This window comes from Chlamydotis macqueenii, chromosome 22 (genome assembly GCF_036417535.1).
Source record: "Chlamydotis macqueenii isolate bChlMac1 chromosome 22, bChlMac1.mat, whole genome shotgun sequence".
Taxonomy (NCBI): Eukaryota; Metazoa; Chordata; class Aves; order Otidiformes; family Otididae; genus Chlamydotis; species Chlamydotis macqueenii.
Genome location: NC_141577.1, coordinates 782,190 through 798,369, shown reverse-complemented (window position 1 = coordinate 798,369; position 16,180 = coordinate 782,190). Strand labels below are relative to the sequence as shown.

The 16,180-nt window shown below is 52.8% G+C and overlaps 1 protein-coding gene across 2 annotated transcripts in view; it reads left to right on the top strand.

Annotated features, from left to right (window-relative positions):
* Positions 1-1,572: 1,572 nt before the first annotated feature.
* GRHL3 (grainyhead like transcription factor 3) overlaps positions 1,573-16,180 on the top strand; it is a 29,773-nt gene continuing 15,165 nt past the window's right edge. Inside the window, exons 1-4 of one of the 2 annotated variants that reach the window (XM_086764979.1) lie at positions 1,573-1,675; positions 2,562-2,741; positions 13,929-14,115; positions 14,821-14,882. In XM_086764979.1, the coding sequence (XP_086621105.1) occupies positions 13,948-14,115; positions 14,821-14,882 (230 nt within the window). In that variant the 5' untranslated portion in view covers positions 1,573-1,675; positions 2,562-2,741; positions 13,929-13,947. Of the gene's footprint in view, positions 1,676-2,561; positions 2,742-3,725; positions 3,835-13,928; positions 14,116-14,820; positions 14,883-16,180 lie in introns of those variants that run through there. The other variant, XM_086764978.1, reaches the window with a different exon arrangement.

Below are 16,180 nucleotides of genomic sequence, written 5' to 3'. Positions count from 1 at the left end.
AATCATAGTCTGCCCCCGGTGTTTAAAGAGGACTTAACAATCCAAACACAAGTGCAGCCCTGCTGCCTTAGAGAGGGTGTAGCTGAGCAAAATTTGGCCCTCTCCTTTAAACTTTGCAGTTTGTCTTGACTGCTGCATGCTTTATTTTTAGAGCATCATAAAGGGCTTTTGTTCCAAGGTATATTTAACAGGGGAGTGGAAGGGAAGTGGGAGGGTTTTGTGCATAGAGAATGCATCTCTTGGTCTCTTTCTTCTAACCCACCCCCTCACCAGATACTCTTGGAGGGTGGAGTATAAATGAAAAAAAAAGAGAAAATAATAATTAAAAATACTGAAATCATAGTCAAAGGGATTGTCTAGGCGTCCAGGCCCGGAGGCCTCTCAGGCGCCATGAAACATGCATTATCACAGAAAAGACACGGTGTCCAAGAGCATGGAAGAGGCAGGGCAAGGGTGGTCCCGTCTGGCAGGAGCTGGCGGGTGTGGGAGGCAGCGCGGTGCCAGCAGTCCCCACTTCCCACCAAGACACATCGCACCTAGGCTGGAGTGTGCGCGCTGGGGTGGTCCTGACCCTCCTTTGCTGGCAATAGCGTAAATCTGACCTGGGGTGGGGCTGTGAGGGTCCTGTCTGTGGGAACCTTGGTGATGGGAACTTGGTAAGATTTCCATCTGGCCTTGAAAATGTGTCTGAGAGAGCAGGCTCCGGCTGGCGTTACCGTAAAGAGGACGGACGTGCGCGGCCCCGCAGTACTGGTGCAAAGGGGATGGTTTCTGCTGTGAGTGCTTTTACCGAGGCGCCGTGATTCCTGGAGGCTGGGAGAGTGCCTCAGCGCTGTGGGTAGGTGCACAGCTAATTGCATAAGGAATAAGACTGTATGCGAGAACGAGCACGCATCTTCCTAGCTGGCAAAGTTTCACAGTCCGCCATTGCGGTAAGATCCTCACAGGAAAAAGGTGAGGTCCTGGGTCAGTGGAGCAAAGCTAAGAGGAAACTTAAGGCTTAAAACCAGAATTAGTAAAACGAAGAGAGACGGTCACAGCCGTCTTTTTGGCATCCCGGTTAGTTTGCTCAAAGGCTAATCTGATTTTCAGTCCTTTCTGCCAGTCCTTCCCAGCTTCCCACAGGACCCCGTGGCCTCAGGCAGGCTCCAGACACGCTGAAGCAGGACAGTGACTGGCAGGCAGGACCAAGACCCTGGTAAGCCCAGACTGGCCCTGGACGTCCCTAATTTCATCTAAGCCGTGGTGCGAGAGCTGCAGGTGCAGGAAGGGTGGGCTTAAACCCTCAAAGGTAGAAACACAGCTTGTCAGCAGCATGCTGGTTACAGAGCTGAGCTCCAGGGAGGCAGAAGGATCCAGTGGCTCCACTTTTCTTCTGTCTCCTGTCACAGAGCAGCAGACAGCGTCACCCCTGCTGTTCTGCAAGAGGCCATGTCTGAAAACCTGCACGTTTCCATCCAGAGATGGATCTGGCCTGGCTGTGGTGGCACTGAGGCTCGCAGGTCACCTTTCACTAAGCCTGTCACTGCTCAGCTTTGCCAGACACATTTCTCCCTCTCTCTTCTTTGACGCAGGCATTTTTCCATGGAGGTCAGAATCCTGTGCCCTGCCGTTCCCCCGCATTGTCTGGCTCAGCCAGTGTTTTCTCCTCCTTCACTTTTGCTGCTGGAATCTGGTAAGTCTCACTGAAAGGTCAGAAGAAATTGGAAATCCCCTGAGGGGATGTTGCTGCTCTTTGCACTACCCAGAGTCAGTGAAATGCTCTCTGCCTGGGTACAGGTGAAGAACAAGTACCCTGGACTACGGCTCCGGTCATTGTGAACTGGGCAAGATTTCCTTAATTTAGAGTATAATCAGAATACTGATCAACTGCTGCCACTGCTGCATAAGATTTGTGCTTTCCTTGGCTCGACAGGACATACGCGTTCTCTCTTTTTCTTTTTTTGTACTCTCACCGCTGCCTGGTCTCTGCTGTGGCGTTGATTCTGATCGCCAGCCCTCGTTCAGTTGGCTTGTGAGTATTTCTGTCCTCTGCTGTGCAAGGTCTGGTGCTCTCCAGTGCCCCTCAATGGAGTTTGCATTGCTCCGGACCTTTGGTTTTCATTCCCAGAAAACGGACACAGTCCGTTCCGTAGATCCCTGGCGGGCGGGAGTTCGCACAGCGCAGCGGAGGGCGATAGTTGCTGGCTGGGTCAGGCCGAGCTCAGCCCAGCATGTCCTTACCAGCCAGCGCAGATACGCCACGGTCGCTTTGTCCTGCGCTCTGAGCTGGCCGTGCTCTGGGCCAGAAGCCATGGCGATGTGTTCGAAGGGCGTTGTGCCCAAATCAGTGCGCCCCCTGCACATCTGCCTGTGCAGACGTGCCTTACGCCTGCCTAATGGGCTGGAGGGGCCGTTTGCCACCAGGCTGGGGCCGCTGAACTCACGTGAAGGACAACTTACAAGCTTTCTGAGATTCACCTGCTGGTGCCGGGCACTGAGTGGGACGGGTTCAGTGAGTGAGACAGTGGTGGGGAGTGAGAATGAGTGGTGGAAACCTTTCTTTTTCCCTTTGTTTTAAGGCTTGTACCAACTTGTCTCGTAAAATCCTCTCCTGCCTTCCAAATCCAGTCAACGTGAGTCACCCGCTGAGCCCATGCTGTGCCTCCTCGTTGCAACACGGATGACAGAAACCATCCACAGGAGTGCTTGAATCCGTGATGAGTTTTGCTCTATTGCATCAATCTTCTCCCCGTTTACAGGTGAGTTGCTACAGAGCTATTGCCTGGGTGGTATTCCCGCAGCCCGTTCCCGAACGGCGTGCGTCCGGGCTTCCCACTGCCCTCCCGTGCGTGCTGGACTAACGCTGCTGGGGCTACAGAAGGCAGGACAGCGTGCGTGACTGGGACGGGAAAAGGTTATCCTGCAGGCCTGTTCTTACATTTACAGTGTAGTGCAAATATTCCCTGAGCCAGGATATTTACTGCTGTGTCCTGGAATCTGGCAGTCAGAGGTTTTAAGGTTACTTTAAGAGGAAAAAAACCCCACCTATGGAGACTTTCTGGAGTGAGCAGCGAAGAGGAGGCGAGAAAAGGAAAGGAAGGGTTAGTCTGTCAGTACAGCTGCCGTTTAGGAGTGAGAGGAAATGAAGAGGCTTTTCTTCCTTCCTAATTGTTCCTTTATGTGGGTATGTATGTAGTTTTGTCCGTGTATTGATCGATAAGAAACTGCACGATGTGGAACTCGTCCCGCACACGGGCACCGATCACCACCGAGCCCAGTAACCGGTTCCCCTCCTCTGTCCCACCGTCATCCCCACGGCTCCGCCTGCCCCGTCCCGCCGCGGCCGGCAGCCAGGGGGTTACGGCCGCACCTGTCTGCCGGTACCTGTCCCGGGGCACCAATCCCGCGCCCCGCCGGCCCCCTGTCACCTGTGCGGGCAGCCAATCCCGCGCCCCGCCGGCCCCCTGTCACCTGTGCGGGCAGCCAATCCCGCGCCCCGCCGGCCCACCTGTCACCTGTGCGGGCAGCCAATCCCGCGCCCCGCCGGCCCACCTGTCACCTGTGCGGGCAGCCAATCCCGCGCCCCGCCGGCCCCCTGTCACCTGTGCGGGCAGCCAATCCCGCGCCCCGCCGGCCCACCTGTCACCTGTGCGGGCAGCCAATCCCGCGCCCCGCCGGCCCCCTGTCACCTGTGCGGGCAGCCAATCCCGCGCACCGCCTGCCAGCGAGATGCGTGCGCCAAGCCGCCGCATAAAGGCGCGGAGCGCAGGCAATGTCCGTCTAGAGCAGCGGAGCCGCGGGAGCTGGCTGCCGCCGCGGTCGGGCCGCGGGAGAGATGTCCCATGAGCTGGAGTGAGTGCGGGCTGTCCGGGGGCGCGGCGCGGGGGGCGCGGGGGGTGACCCGCGTCCGGCGGGCTGCAGGTGCCGGTGAGGGAGCGGGCGGCGGCGTTCTGTGCCTCGCTGACCTGCCGCTGCTCTTACGAGGGGTAACTTCTCACCGCTGTTGTGTAAGAGGAGTTTGAAACCGGGATCCCTTCTTTTCCCTTTTCCCCTCAGACTGACCGTGACACGTAGAGGCAGCTCTGTTCTGCCTCGATCCAACAACATCTCACACAGCCTACAGTCATTCTGGTTGGTTTTTTCCTTAGAAAAGAGTTTCCAAAGTATTTACCAATTTTGGATGAGTTTCCAGTTTTTTAGGGGATGGGAGTTGTGTGTTTTGGTTTTTTGTGAGTTGCTTTTTTTTAAAAAAAAAAAGTAAATGGATTCACATTATAGGTCTATTAAGTAATTATGATTTTTTTTTTTTTTTTTTTTTTTTAAAGAAGAAGCAGTTAACATTTTGTTGATGCTGTATAACTCTTGCTTCAAACTTGAGTCCTCCAAACTATTTTGGACTTTGGATACCGGTGGTATGGATTTGCACAGCATACCGTGCGTTGCACCTCGGGAATAAAAGCAAACAGGTGTCACTGGTGTGAGATGGTGTGGAGAAGGCTGGAGGAATACGGAACCGCGGCAGCGAATGCTGCTGTCAGTCCGCTCTGGAGAAAGTACGCAGGTGTACGGCGCTGGATGAAACACTTGTGTGTAATGAAATATGGCAAGAAATAACGTCCGTGTTTAGGCCTGTGTACAGGTACCATCCTTCAGCAGGCGTATTTTGAAGAAAAACCCGATACCTGTGTGTTTACAAGCCTGACATGGGTGTTGTGACAGCTAATCTCTTAATAATTAAGAACTCCGAAAAGGTGCAGCATTAATTATTAGTTTACATAAATACTGGGATCCGTATGCTTGGACAGATTAAGAACCAGTGACTTACATTTTCCCTTTCTGAGCTCTTTGGGTAATTTATAGCTGGTGCTTTTTACACTTAGTGGGGCCGTGCGGTGTGCTCTCGGAGCGTGCGTGTGTACGCAGCGCCGGGCAGAATTAGATTGATGCATTACTAATTATGGACTGGGGCTTATGTTACCTGATGAATTACATGGTTGCTTGACTCGTCTCTCACTAACGGGCTGTTAACCCCTGTGCCTTCCCCGTGCTCCCTGTCGGGAGCAGCATCCCCTTCGGGATTCCCGTCCCGCTCCGGTGAGGCGCAGCGCGGTCGGCAGCCCCCGGCCCTCGGGACGGGGCTCGGCGGGGCTCTGCGCGCTCCCCCCGGGGGGAAGAGGCTCTGTGCAGCCTTCTCCTGGGGACCGGGCCTGAGGACGCCTTTGCAGATCCCGGTGAAAATTTCGCTTTAGTTCACTATCCCACAACTGGTGGGAAAAATAATTCTCTGAGTGCAGCCAGCGCGGTGTAACCGCTGCTGCCCGGGCAGAGGGGCAGGGCAGGGGCTGCCGGCGCCCGTGGAGGGGCCGCTCGGGAGCGCAGAGGGCCCGCAGCACCTCACACAAAAGCTCCCGGGGGCTGACGGGGGGCGGTGACAGGAGACAAGGGAGCTGGGAGCTTCGCGGTACCAAAGGCATCGCTGGGGCGCTGAGGTGGCTTCGGGGGTTGCTGCGAGGGGAAAGGTGTCGGCGGGGAGCAGGAACCTGGGAAGAGCTGCTGAAGCCCGGGTCCGAGCGGAGGGGCCGCCGCCGCGGCTGGTACCCTGCGGGGAGCCCCGCGCCAGAGCCGCCCGCGGGCCGCGGTGCAGCATCGGTGGGCGGAGGGGGCTGCGGGGAGCCGTCCCCGGGGCATCTGGGCCGGGCGGCAGTGCCGGGCCGTGTCCGCGCAGGGCTGTTCGTTGTCCAGCCCCCGCGACACGCTGCGCGGGGAGGACGGCCCTGGGCCGGGTTCCCGGTCTGGAGGGAGCTGCGAGGTGCCTGTGGGGTGACGCTGGCACCCAAAAGGACGGGGAGAATAATCTCCTCTCTCCCTTTGCCACCTTAATTTCACAGAAAGGACTGGGAAGAGACTAGCGTGCCGTGAGAGAATGAGATGTTTTGCCTATTATAAAATATTCTAACTGATAATTTCCATAGTCTTCTAAATTGAACTTATGTCTAACTCTGCCGTGCGTGGGCTTGAAAGAGTTAACCAGGAGTTACTCCCAGTTGTGGTTTTGTGGTCGAAACCATGATCGCCAGAAGCAAATTTTTGTCATGCATAAGGTGTGTTATTAAAACTTGAGTTATGCTCCTGGTGAATGAAAAGTTAAAGCCCTTTTATAAAACCCTGGCAGCAAAGCACACAAGGGATAACCGTGCTGAAGTGAGGTACGCTTTCAAGGGAGACGTGGGCTTTATTTTTTTTAAGTTATGTAAAGAGAGAGATTTGTAAATTAAAGAAACAACAATCAAATAACTGCTATGCAATTCACACAAAGGAGTAAAAGCCCTCTGAATAAACTCCAGACTCAGAGCAGAGATAAATCAACATTTACATAGTATCTCTGCTTTGATGCTTTGGGTGACACTTTCCACTGATTGGTACTTTGGTACAATTCCAGATACATTTGCAGAATAAAGACAGTTACACTGATGAGAATCTACTCCTGCTTTGTTCAGTCCGGTGTTTAAGTTGTTGATCACTGTGAAGTATTCATCTGAAAATGCGCTTGCACTTCCATTGCACCTGCAAGTGTTCAGTTGAGCTGAGTGGCAGGGAGGCTGCTCCTGCGCTGCCTGGATCCGCAGTAGCGTGCGCTCAGGGGTGACAGAGGCGACAGCTGAAAAACACTAGAGCTGATTACCCCACGTACCATTACGTTCTGGCTGGGGCTCCGTTGCTAGTACCCGAGTTTCAAAGGTTCAGGAGAGAAGAAAGGGTGATGGCTTGGTTTTTGTTGTTCCTTTAGGTGTTACGTTGTTCTGGCTGGTGGCTGTGATTATGGTAGGGATGGGGGCAGCTCTGGTCCAAAAATGTCCCTTGTCGCAGGGTGTTGATAACCACAAGTGCTCAGAGGAGCAGAGCAGGCGTCCTCGACCGAGGTGCTTGGCTCCCGGGTGCCAGCCACCTGCTGTGTCAAGTCTTTCTGTTCGTCGTTCTGCCTTTGCTGTCTGAGCTGGGACTCTTGCTCAGCAGAAGCGTGCTGTGTAATACCTAGAATGGGATGAATCGTATTTGGCAAAAATCTTGCTTGAAACACACCGTGCTATTTTTTTTTTTTACTTTTATTTTTTTTTAAGAGCAAAGCAAAGGGCTTGCCTGGCCTTGGAGGACACGTGTCCAGAGGTTACTCTGAGTCAGAGTACATCAGAGTGTGCGTACCGAGTGCACCAGCCAAGCACAGTACAGATCTTGGCAGCTGAGAGCTGGCCAGCCTGAAAGGTCCCTCCAGGATGGGAAGAAAGAGGAATACAAGAGGGGAGAGCCAACCCTGGCTGTACCTCACCAGGTCTGCAGGTAGTCCACAGTGCAGCTGGAGAAGGTACGACCACTGCCAAACATCGGGCACGGGCAGCCTGATGGGGCAGGGGAGCAAGCTGCGTGCGTGAGGCTTGTGTCAGGCGTTCTGCCCTGACACACACTTCCTGAATCCTCCAGAGAGTTGCCCAAGAGGATACACCTCACTCACCTTCAGCCAGCTTAAACCCAGGTGCCAAGTTTGTTAGCTGACGGCATTTTCAGGCAGTAGGAAGAGATCAGCTCATCCCAGTCGCAGATGGGAGGACTGAACTGTCCTGTTGGCCCTCAGAGCACGTAGGACGCCTGAGCCTCAATGCGTAACTCCCAAGTGGCAAGCCTCCCGTGAGGCTAACGTTGATCCCTGCTTTCTGAAATGAGTGCTGAGGTTCACGTGGAAATACCTAACATCATTTAGTGTTACTGCAGGATCCTCTGATGGGACGTGATGGGGGAAGTATAGAAACCTGAGTAAAACTGGGCTCTGTTCTCAGGCAGGACCTCTGGGCCCTGCTGCAGTACAAATAACCCGTAATAACTGATTAAAACCAGATTGCCTGGAGAGCAGCTAAAAAGAAACAAACTTTGACACAAAAGATTGCATATCTCTTTATTACTACCATTGGGGTTTTTTTAATCCAAGTCTTGTAAAACTGTGATTTTATTTATTTTTTTATTTATTTAAAAGGCACAGCTCTTGAAGTCAGTGAATATACAAGAATTCAAAAATAGCAAATAGCTGGGGGTTTGGATGTGGAAGCTGGGGAGGATATCCATGGGCACTGAAAACAAACAAACAAAAAAGATAACTGAAAACACCTGAAGTCTTGGAGTTATGAAGCTGTTCTCATCACGTGCAATCTGATGGTGTCTGAAGGTCGGGGAGCTCCAGCACAGTGTGGTGTGCGCTGTGTGTTGGTGGGGATGAAGGCTTGAGTTGGTGAATACCTGTATACATAAGGTGTCCTGATCTGTCTATGATGAAAATAAGAGAGTGGTGTTTAAACGGGTATTTCAGAAGTGCCAAGGGGTAGCAGGTGCTAGGTCAGAAGCACAGTTAAGGGCCTGATCTTTGTGTCCTCCCTTTGGAGGCAGATCACCCTGAAGCATCCGACATCATAAACTGCTTCTGGAAAAAATCAGCCATCATTCCTGAACTGCAAACTAATTCTATGCTGTAATTTGTTTTGTTAGGCAGGGAATGCACTAAAGCATGAATAATGTGTGAAATGTGATTGCGTGGGTGGATACCTCAAGGATGATGTTATCAGGTAAAACACAATACCAGCTGGTGTCCCCCAAACATCACTCGGCACTGACTCGGCTCATGGAGCCCTCCAGGCTGGAAAGGCAGGAACCAGGCCAGCGCTGGCGAGGTTTGCAGCGGAGGTTCAGGTCTGGTTCTGTTCTCTCATCTTCTCTGAGCAGCCTCGGATAAGGCATTTTCGTGTAAATCCCTGTGCCTCGGCTTCTCCCCCGTGATGATAAATAGCTTCAAAAGCAGGGAGTTAGACTGGTGTGAAAATGGAAGAACACTGAGCTCAGATCTTGGGCTTGTGCATCTTAAAGAGCTGTGAGGAACCCAAGAGGGCCAAGAGCCAGGCGAGTTCCCTGCGTGTTACCCAGGTAGCGCCTCCCCTGGAAGGTTTGTCTGGCTCCACAACACTTCGGATTCAGCCTGCAAACCATTCCAACTGGTTTCGGCTCCTCAGGAGAGCTGGGGTGGGGGATTCAGTCAGAGCCTGGCGGGGTTCTGTCCCCCTGGGTGCCAGCACAACTGCGTCGCCCCGGTCCCCACCCTCCTCCCTCCCGCCTGCGGGCACGCACCACACCTTCCCTGCTGTGGGGTCAGAGCTGGCTGCACGGCTGGCCCAGCTGCGGAGCACCGCTGCTTGCATTGGCGCTGAGGACTCAGCACCCTTTTGGGAAACGGGAACTATCGCTCGAAGATGCTCATGATGGCCCCTTGTCTTTCCATCCCAGCCACTGCACATCTCTGCGCCGCACTTCCTAGATCCAGGGGGATGCTGTGTGCGTCAGTGCAGGGTCTCTGGGTGGGACGGCATTGGCCTGTCTCACGCGTGTGCCGCGCAGGCCACGTGCTCCCAGGGAAAAGAGGCTCGCGCAGCTGTCTGGGGGTGAAAGAGCCGGGATGGCTGGGACACATCTAGCTGTTGTGCTAAATTAACACGCTGCGCTGCCGCAAGGCTGATCGTGCTGCTGAAATGCCGCTGGAGAAATCCAGCAACAGGCCGCACGATTAAGCAGCTGCCAGAGAAACACCTCAGTGCTGTAGGCAGGGCAGGGTCCACGAGATCGGTGGTCCCCTAGGCCTGTGCCTGTGGATCGACGCTACGGCACTTGGCATCTCGGCAGTGCTTTTCGTCATTAGTCCATGTGTTCGTTGTATTTCTTTTGGTGTGTTGGGTTTTTTTTCCCCCTGGTTCTGTCCCTGTCTGGATCTTTGCCTGACTGTGAGTGGCCCTGTGACAGTGTGCTTGCTGGCGGCTGTACTGTCACATTGTCTTCAAGTGTGCGTATTTATTAACCTTGCAAAGACAGGGTAAAATCAGAATTCAGCTGAGAAGTTTGGATTTAGTAATGAGACCGCTTTGTGGGATGCTTTTCTTCCTTGGCAGGGGGCCCTGGTGTACAGGCTGAAGTCTCTGCCCCAGAGAGCCACCGTGGTAAATGCTGCTCTTCATCGGTCCTGCTCTCTCGCGTGTGGTGTTGGTCCTTCCCCGTGTTACTGAGGAGAGGCTCTTGGGGAACGTCAGGGTGGTTTCAGGAGGGAGGTGAGCGCAATGCCCAAGGCCAGCGCTAATGAAAGCCCCCGTGTGAGCTGCCTGGGGTGTCTCTGAGGTCCTGCGGGCCTGGGTCTTTATTCTGTGGCTTTGAATTCCTGCTGCTGGTTGCCATGGATTCTTTGCTCCTTTGGCAAGGTGATGTTTCTCTGTAGCCATCAGCATCTGGCGTGGCTAGTATTTAGGTCAGAGGCCTAATCAGTTAGAGGAGAGAACAAAGACAAACAACGCAAAGCTGAAAGGCTGGCAAAACCGCCCCCTGAAACCCAACAAAAGGCAGAAGGAATACAAGCACTTCTTTCCTGCTTGGCTGATCTCCCCACCTAGACCCTTTGGGCATATGCTCCTGTTTCAGCGTAGCCCTGGGTGTTTGCTCGCAATCAGGAGGCCGTGTTACAGCAGACTTGGCAGATAAATAGGGGCAACAGAGATTGGGAGGGATGGAGCGGGGAAAGGAGGCCGGTATCGCCTTATGGCAGATTCTAAACTGTTTGGAAACAAATAGACTGCTCCCCTCCCAACATCGTGCACTGCTTTGCACGTGACCCCGAGGCCCCAGCGGGGTGAGCCTGTGCACGCGAGGCGGGAGGCCACTGGTCCCACGTGTTTGCGTTTCACCAACCAGTCCTCGCTTTGAGGCGCCGCAGCAAGGCGGTTGCCGTGGAAGGAAAGCTTATTTTGCCAAACTGAGAGCAGGCAGGCTGCAGGGGACAGCCATGGCATAGCTGCGTGGAAGGGGCAGCGCAGGGAGCGATGGAAGGGAAGTTCACGTGTTGGATCTGGATTTGGATATCTCGTTCCCGCAGCTTTGATGTACAGAGACTGCTGATGCCGAGTTGGAGGTAGGCTGTGGGCTGCTGTGACCGTATGCTGTAGCTGCGTGAACTGAAATGAATCTGATGTCAAAAAGGTGCCTCTAAACACGTCATCCTATCTGCTTATCTCCTCAAATCGCCCTCTTTCTTCAGATATTGGTTCGCCCTGTTCCTCTTCTGGAAGAGGGTCAGAGCAGTGCAGACCTCTCTGGAAAAGTAACATGGGATGAAGTCTGCGTTACCTCTCATCTGCAGAGCTGTCCTAGCTGCAGGGTTGTATCTGAGACGATTCACCTGGCTCCACTCAAATACATTTCAGTGAGTATTAGGGATCATATAAACTCTGGAAAACAAACAAGGTGGAATAAATGTGCAGTCCCCATCGTGTCACTTTTGTCCAAGTCCTCAGCTGGATGAATCAACGCAGGCTCCCTGGGACCAACGCAGCTGTGTCCAGTTTAAAAAGAACAGAAGTTTGCAAGTGGTTGAGATGTCAAGCTCCCCCTCCCCAGCTTCTCTTTGCCTACAGACTGTGCTCACCAGGTGATAAAGTGGTAAAACATCAGCCGCTCCCGCACACAGTGGCTGTGCCGTGCCAAAGGGATGAGGCGGGGGGCAGAACAGCGTCGTACAACAAGGAGTGCTTCAGATGAGGGAGAAAAGGGCTCCAAAGCATTTTCCTGTGTAACATCTGTGCTTTTTTTAAGCTCCCGAATGCTTTGTTGCTACATCTTGCCACGGTGTGTTTATCTATGTTGATTACAAGCGATAGGAGCTGAGTCTCACCCTGAGAGCAAGCTCTGTTGCTGCCTATTCTTCCTTGAGAAGATCGGATTGAGAACGGGTGAGGATTCCTGTCCAGACAGGACCGTACAGCCCATCGCCAAGTCGACAGCACTGAAATCTGAGTCATGCCGATTGCTCGCCTTGGAGACAGCGGCGGCACTGAAGGGGAGGGAGGGCTGCGTGAGAAACGCTAAAGACAACGAAACTTGCAAAGCACCTGGTGAAGTTTCATGTGCGGGGTGAAACTGGTGTTAGTGCCTCATCCCAGTGAGTGAGGAAGAGGAGCACACTCACAGCTCTGTTACCAGTGTGTGATGGCAGCTGGCGGTGCCCAGAAGCCTAACGTGGAGCAGCCGCTCTCTGAACCAGCCTCAGCTCAGGTGCCTGCTGCCGCATGAGCGTGGAAACCAGTGGGAGCTGGGTGCCTCGGGCAGAGCTGTTGCCAGCTCCTCTGCTGTGCAGCTCGGCCTTGGACGGACTCTGTGTGGAAGCCACATATTGTTTATTAGAAAGGCAACAAGGATGGCAGGGGCAGCCTTGGTGGCCTCATCTGTGCTGCTCTGGAGAGACCGTGTACCACTGTGGGGCTGCCGCTCTGCACCGCCAAGGAGAGCCCTTGAGTCTGGTCCGGGAGCATCACCAGAACTGTCCACGCGCCCTTTATAGGTGTGCTCCCCGCTAGAGCCGCGGCAGTGTGAGCGACTGGTGCGTGTGCGGGAGCGAAGCCATCTTAGCTGGGCTGCCAGGAGGATGGATTAGCATCCTTCACCCCGTCCGGGGTCCAGCTCTGCACCGCTCCAGTGTGCAGCCCAGGAGCATCTGTGGAGAACCTGCCTTTTCACCCTGTCAGCGCAGGCAGCTCACACCAGTCGGGCTGGGGTGTCTGTCGTGGTTAGCAATAACCGGGAGTTTCAGAGATGCCAGGTTCCTTTCAAGCGGAATTACTGTTCTCTGAGTGATTCACTTAGAAGTCTAGCCTAAGACTTGTTACAAACATATGGAGGGTAGCTTAATGGAAACAGCATATTCCGTATAAAAACACCATTAAAATGTAGCATTCATTCCCTAAATTCCTGTACATTTTCTTTGCCTTTCCATTTAAAAAATCAGCAACTGAAAAAGTTCTGCTCTTGGCAACTTCAGAGATTAAAGAAATCTTAGAGTTCTTCTTTTTCAGAGATTAAAGAAATCTTACAGTTTTTTCAAATGTCGTCTTGTAATAAAACCCAGTCTGTCCTTTCTGGACGCTTCCATTTTGATGAAAAGGTAATTTTTGTCCACAAACTTGTTTTTTATGATGAATAGTATGAGCTGTGGTGGTGACACCATGTATCGTGGCTGAGGGACGTGACAGGAGTGTGGCGGCTGATTAATCTCTCCCCTGAGCACCCAGCAGTGTGCTGGCTGCTGGTAGGATTTGCTGGAGGAAACGGAAAGATGACCAATGTTTGGGTAATTAAGTGCCTGACAGTTTATTGATGTCAGATGGAGAGACCTGGAGAAAGTGCCAGAAGAGAGGACGGGCAGGGAGTTATTCTGGTATGTTGCTTCGCAGCTCACGTAGTGCCATGAGCCTCTCCTTTGTCAGGAATTTTTCAGTGGAAGGCAGGGTGTTGTGATCTGCCTGTCTGCCTCCCTCAAAGTAAAATAACACACAAATGATTGAAAAAAACCTGTTAGATTGGAGCTGTGTTTAAAACACATGAACTACAGCAAGGAAAGTGATGGGGCTTGGTTTCGTCTTGGCAGGTCGAGTTCTCCAAACACTGAGCGATCACTTGCGTTTGTGGGCTGCGCTGGCCTTTAGCTCCAAATTCAAGGAGAGACTTTGCAAAGTCTCCCGCTCGTGTTGCACTCGCGTTACTGACCAACGTCCCGCCTTGACAGCGCACGATCTGGCTGGTGTGTGCCTGCTGAGGAAGGAGCCGTTGCAGACGATGTCGTGGTGTTTTGCATCCCTGGGGGAGGAGGAGGGAAGCAGAGGTACATCGGTCGCTCTGCACAGCCCCACCAGAGAGACTCTGGCCTACTTTTGTGCATAGCTACAGGCAGAAGAATTGGTAATTCCAAAGCCTGGGAGTTAAGGCCCAGGAAAGCATCCCTTCTCCATTCCAGCAGTGCCTGTGGGAGGCCCTCGTGTTCAGCTGGGTGGCGTGGATATTGCTGGGGAAAATTAACATCCTTCATTCCATTTCCTCTGGCTCAGTTTTAGATCTGTGCGTCTGATGAAGAACGACACCATGAACTTCCAGAAGTTCCCCTATACCAATGAAGACGAAGCCTGGAAAACCTACCTGGAGAACCCCTTGACCGCAGCCACCAAAGCGATGATGAGGGTGAACGGAGATGACGACAGCGTGGCTGCGCTCAGCCTCCTCTACGACTACTACATGGTGCGTTCCCACTGGGGCTGGCTGTCTTGGGGGAGTTTGTCCGCAGGGAGAAGCGTGAAGGTGAAATCTGTGCTCCCCCCTCTCAGGAGGGTACCGAGCTCTGGAGCTCTCCACGTTGCTTGTGCAGCGAACCTCATACCACCCCCGGGTGCAGAGTGCCACTGTTAGCCCCAGCGCACCGGTGGTAAACTGAGGCACAAACCACCATTGTACTGTACAGGGAACCGAGGGCAGGGTGGAAAACTGCAGCTGGGTGCCTTGGGTCTCAGCCTCGTGGGCTTTTTTTACCCGACAGCTTTCATATACGAAACAGGAATGCTTTGAGAGACGTGGAGCCGGAACAGCTGGGTGCCTTGCGGACCCTGGCGTCTCTGTTTCCCAGTGTTACTGTAGGACAGGGCTTCACGAAACGTGACTATGATTTAGCCCTAACTGAAACCAATGGGACTGATGTTCCCATTCGCTCAGGTGCTTTTGAAAGTCCTTCCCAGTGCAGAATGATGTGGCTTGCCTAAGGTTACCTTGGGAATCCATAGCAGAACCAGCAAGAGGGCCCAGGTCTCCGGTGTCCTCACTCGGTGTTTGTTATTCACCCGTGGTTTATCTGTGAGATTTCGCCTGCCACACAGACAAGGCAGATTTTGCCCCTGTTTTCCATTAATAAATTCTAACAATAAACAAACTCTTTGTTCTGCCTTGTTCTAGGTCCCGAAGGAGAAGAGGATTCTTCCGTCTGGTATGGTGGGACGCAATGAACTAGGAAAGAGGTTAGCTTCAGTGTGTGCTCTCTGTAGCTGTCTGATTCTCCTGCAGCTGCTTGCATGCACGATGGGTCTCTTAGCTTGCATAAAATAGACATCAAAGCGCAGTGTTATTACCAACAACAGTGGAGGTTATTAACCCTGAGACACACATTAAAATTCTTTAGGCCAGATCCCAAGCGGGTATAAATGGAGCTACACCCATTGACACAGCTGAGGATCTGCCTGGCTGTGTTCAGAGGAGCCGCGCTGCTTTGCAGCAACAGAAGAATTTGTCTTTGTTTCCTTTGTGACATTAGAAAGGGGAGAGGGATTCAGCATTGGCAGCAAGAAGGGAACAATCAAGTCCTCTCCCATTTGCTAAACCTCTGTTCCACTTGCTTCCAGTCTCCCAGGAATTTCTTCCAGTGACTCCCATTTGTCCTTTGAGGTTTTTAGATAATTAACTATTAAATTAATGGCTCATTTGCTACTGTGAGTTCAGTTCCCCTTCCGGGATGCTGTGTACTTTGGCAACCTTTTCTGGTTGTCTGTTTTTAACCACTTGACAGAATGAGCCTCTTGAACGATACTTCATCCCTTCTTCCTAAGTAAGCCCAGTTAAACTGTTTTCTCTCTGAAAGGCCACCGGACAGCGGTTCGTTTTTTAGTAACTATGGACATTTCAGCGCAGAGCTGAAGGTGAAGCTCTCAAAGCAGAGTGGGTGGGAGCTACTTGTTCAGCTTTACTTCCCTTGGGCGTAGCTCACGGCGCCGAGACACGTGCGGGCTGGTGGTGTGGGGGCTGCTTTGTTTCCTGAGGATGGCAGCAGGGGCAATATGCCACCTCTTCCCAGCTCGCCTGGGGCCGCAGAGTCAGCAGGGCCACAGAGTCACCGCTGCGGAAGGGAGCAGTTCTTGGGATGCTGCACAAAGGGATGGTTTCCCTGTGCAAGGGGAGGGCGTTTTTGTACGTGTTTATCACTTGGTAGCTCTGAAGTCTGGGCCATACGCCTCACTTCCAATCCTGCAGCCTTGTCAATTTTTCACTGATCTCGTGTTCTCTGGGAGTTTTGCTTCTAAGCTCCTAGAATTTGTGAATTTGTACATGAATCAGATTTCCTTAAAAAAAAAAAAAAAAATCAACTTTCAGCGTCAATGAGCCTTGAAAAGACTAAGATGGAAAGACCACACAGCAGTTCTCTTTCTTGTCGTCCCTGCTGCTCTGAGTGTTTAATAGCCTAAATAAAGAAATGATGGATGCAGGCCCTGGATCTGCAGCCCCAAACCGTGTCTGAACCATATTCTTTGATTCCATGTGATCA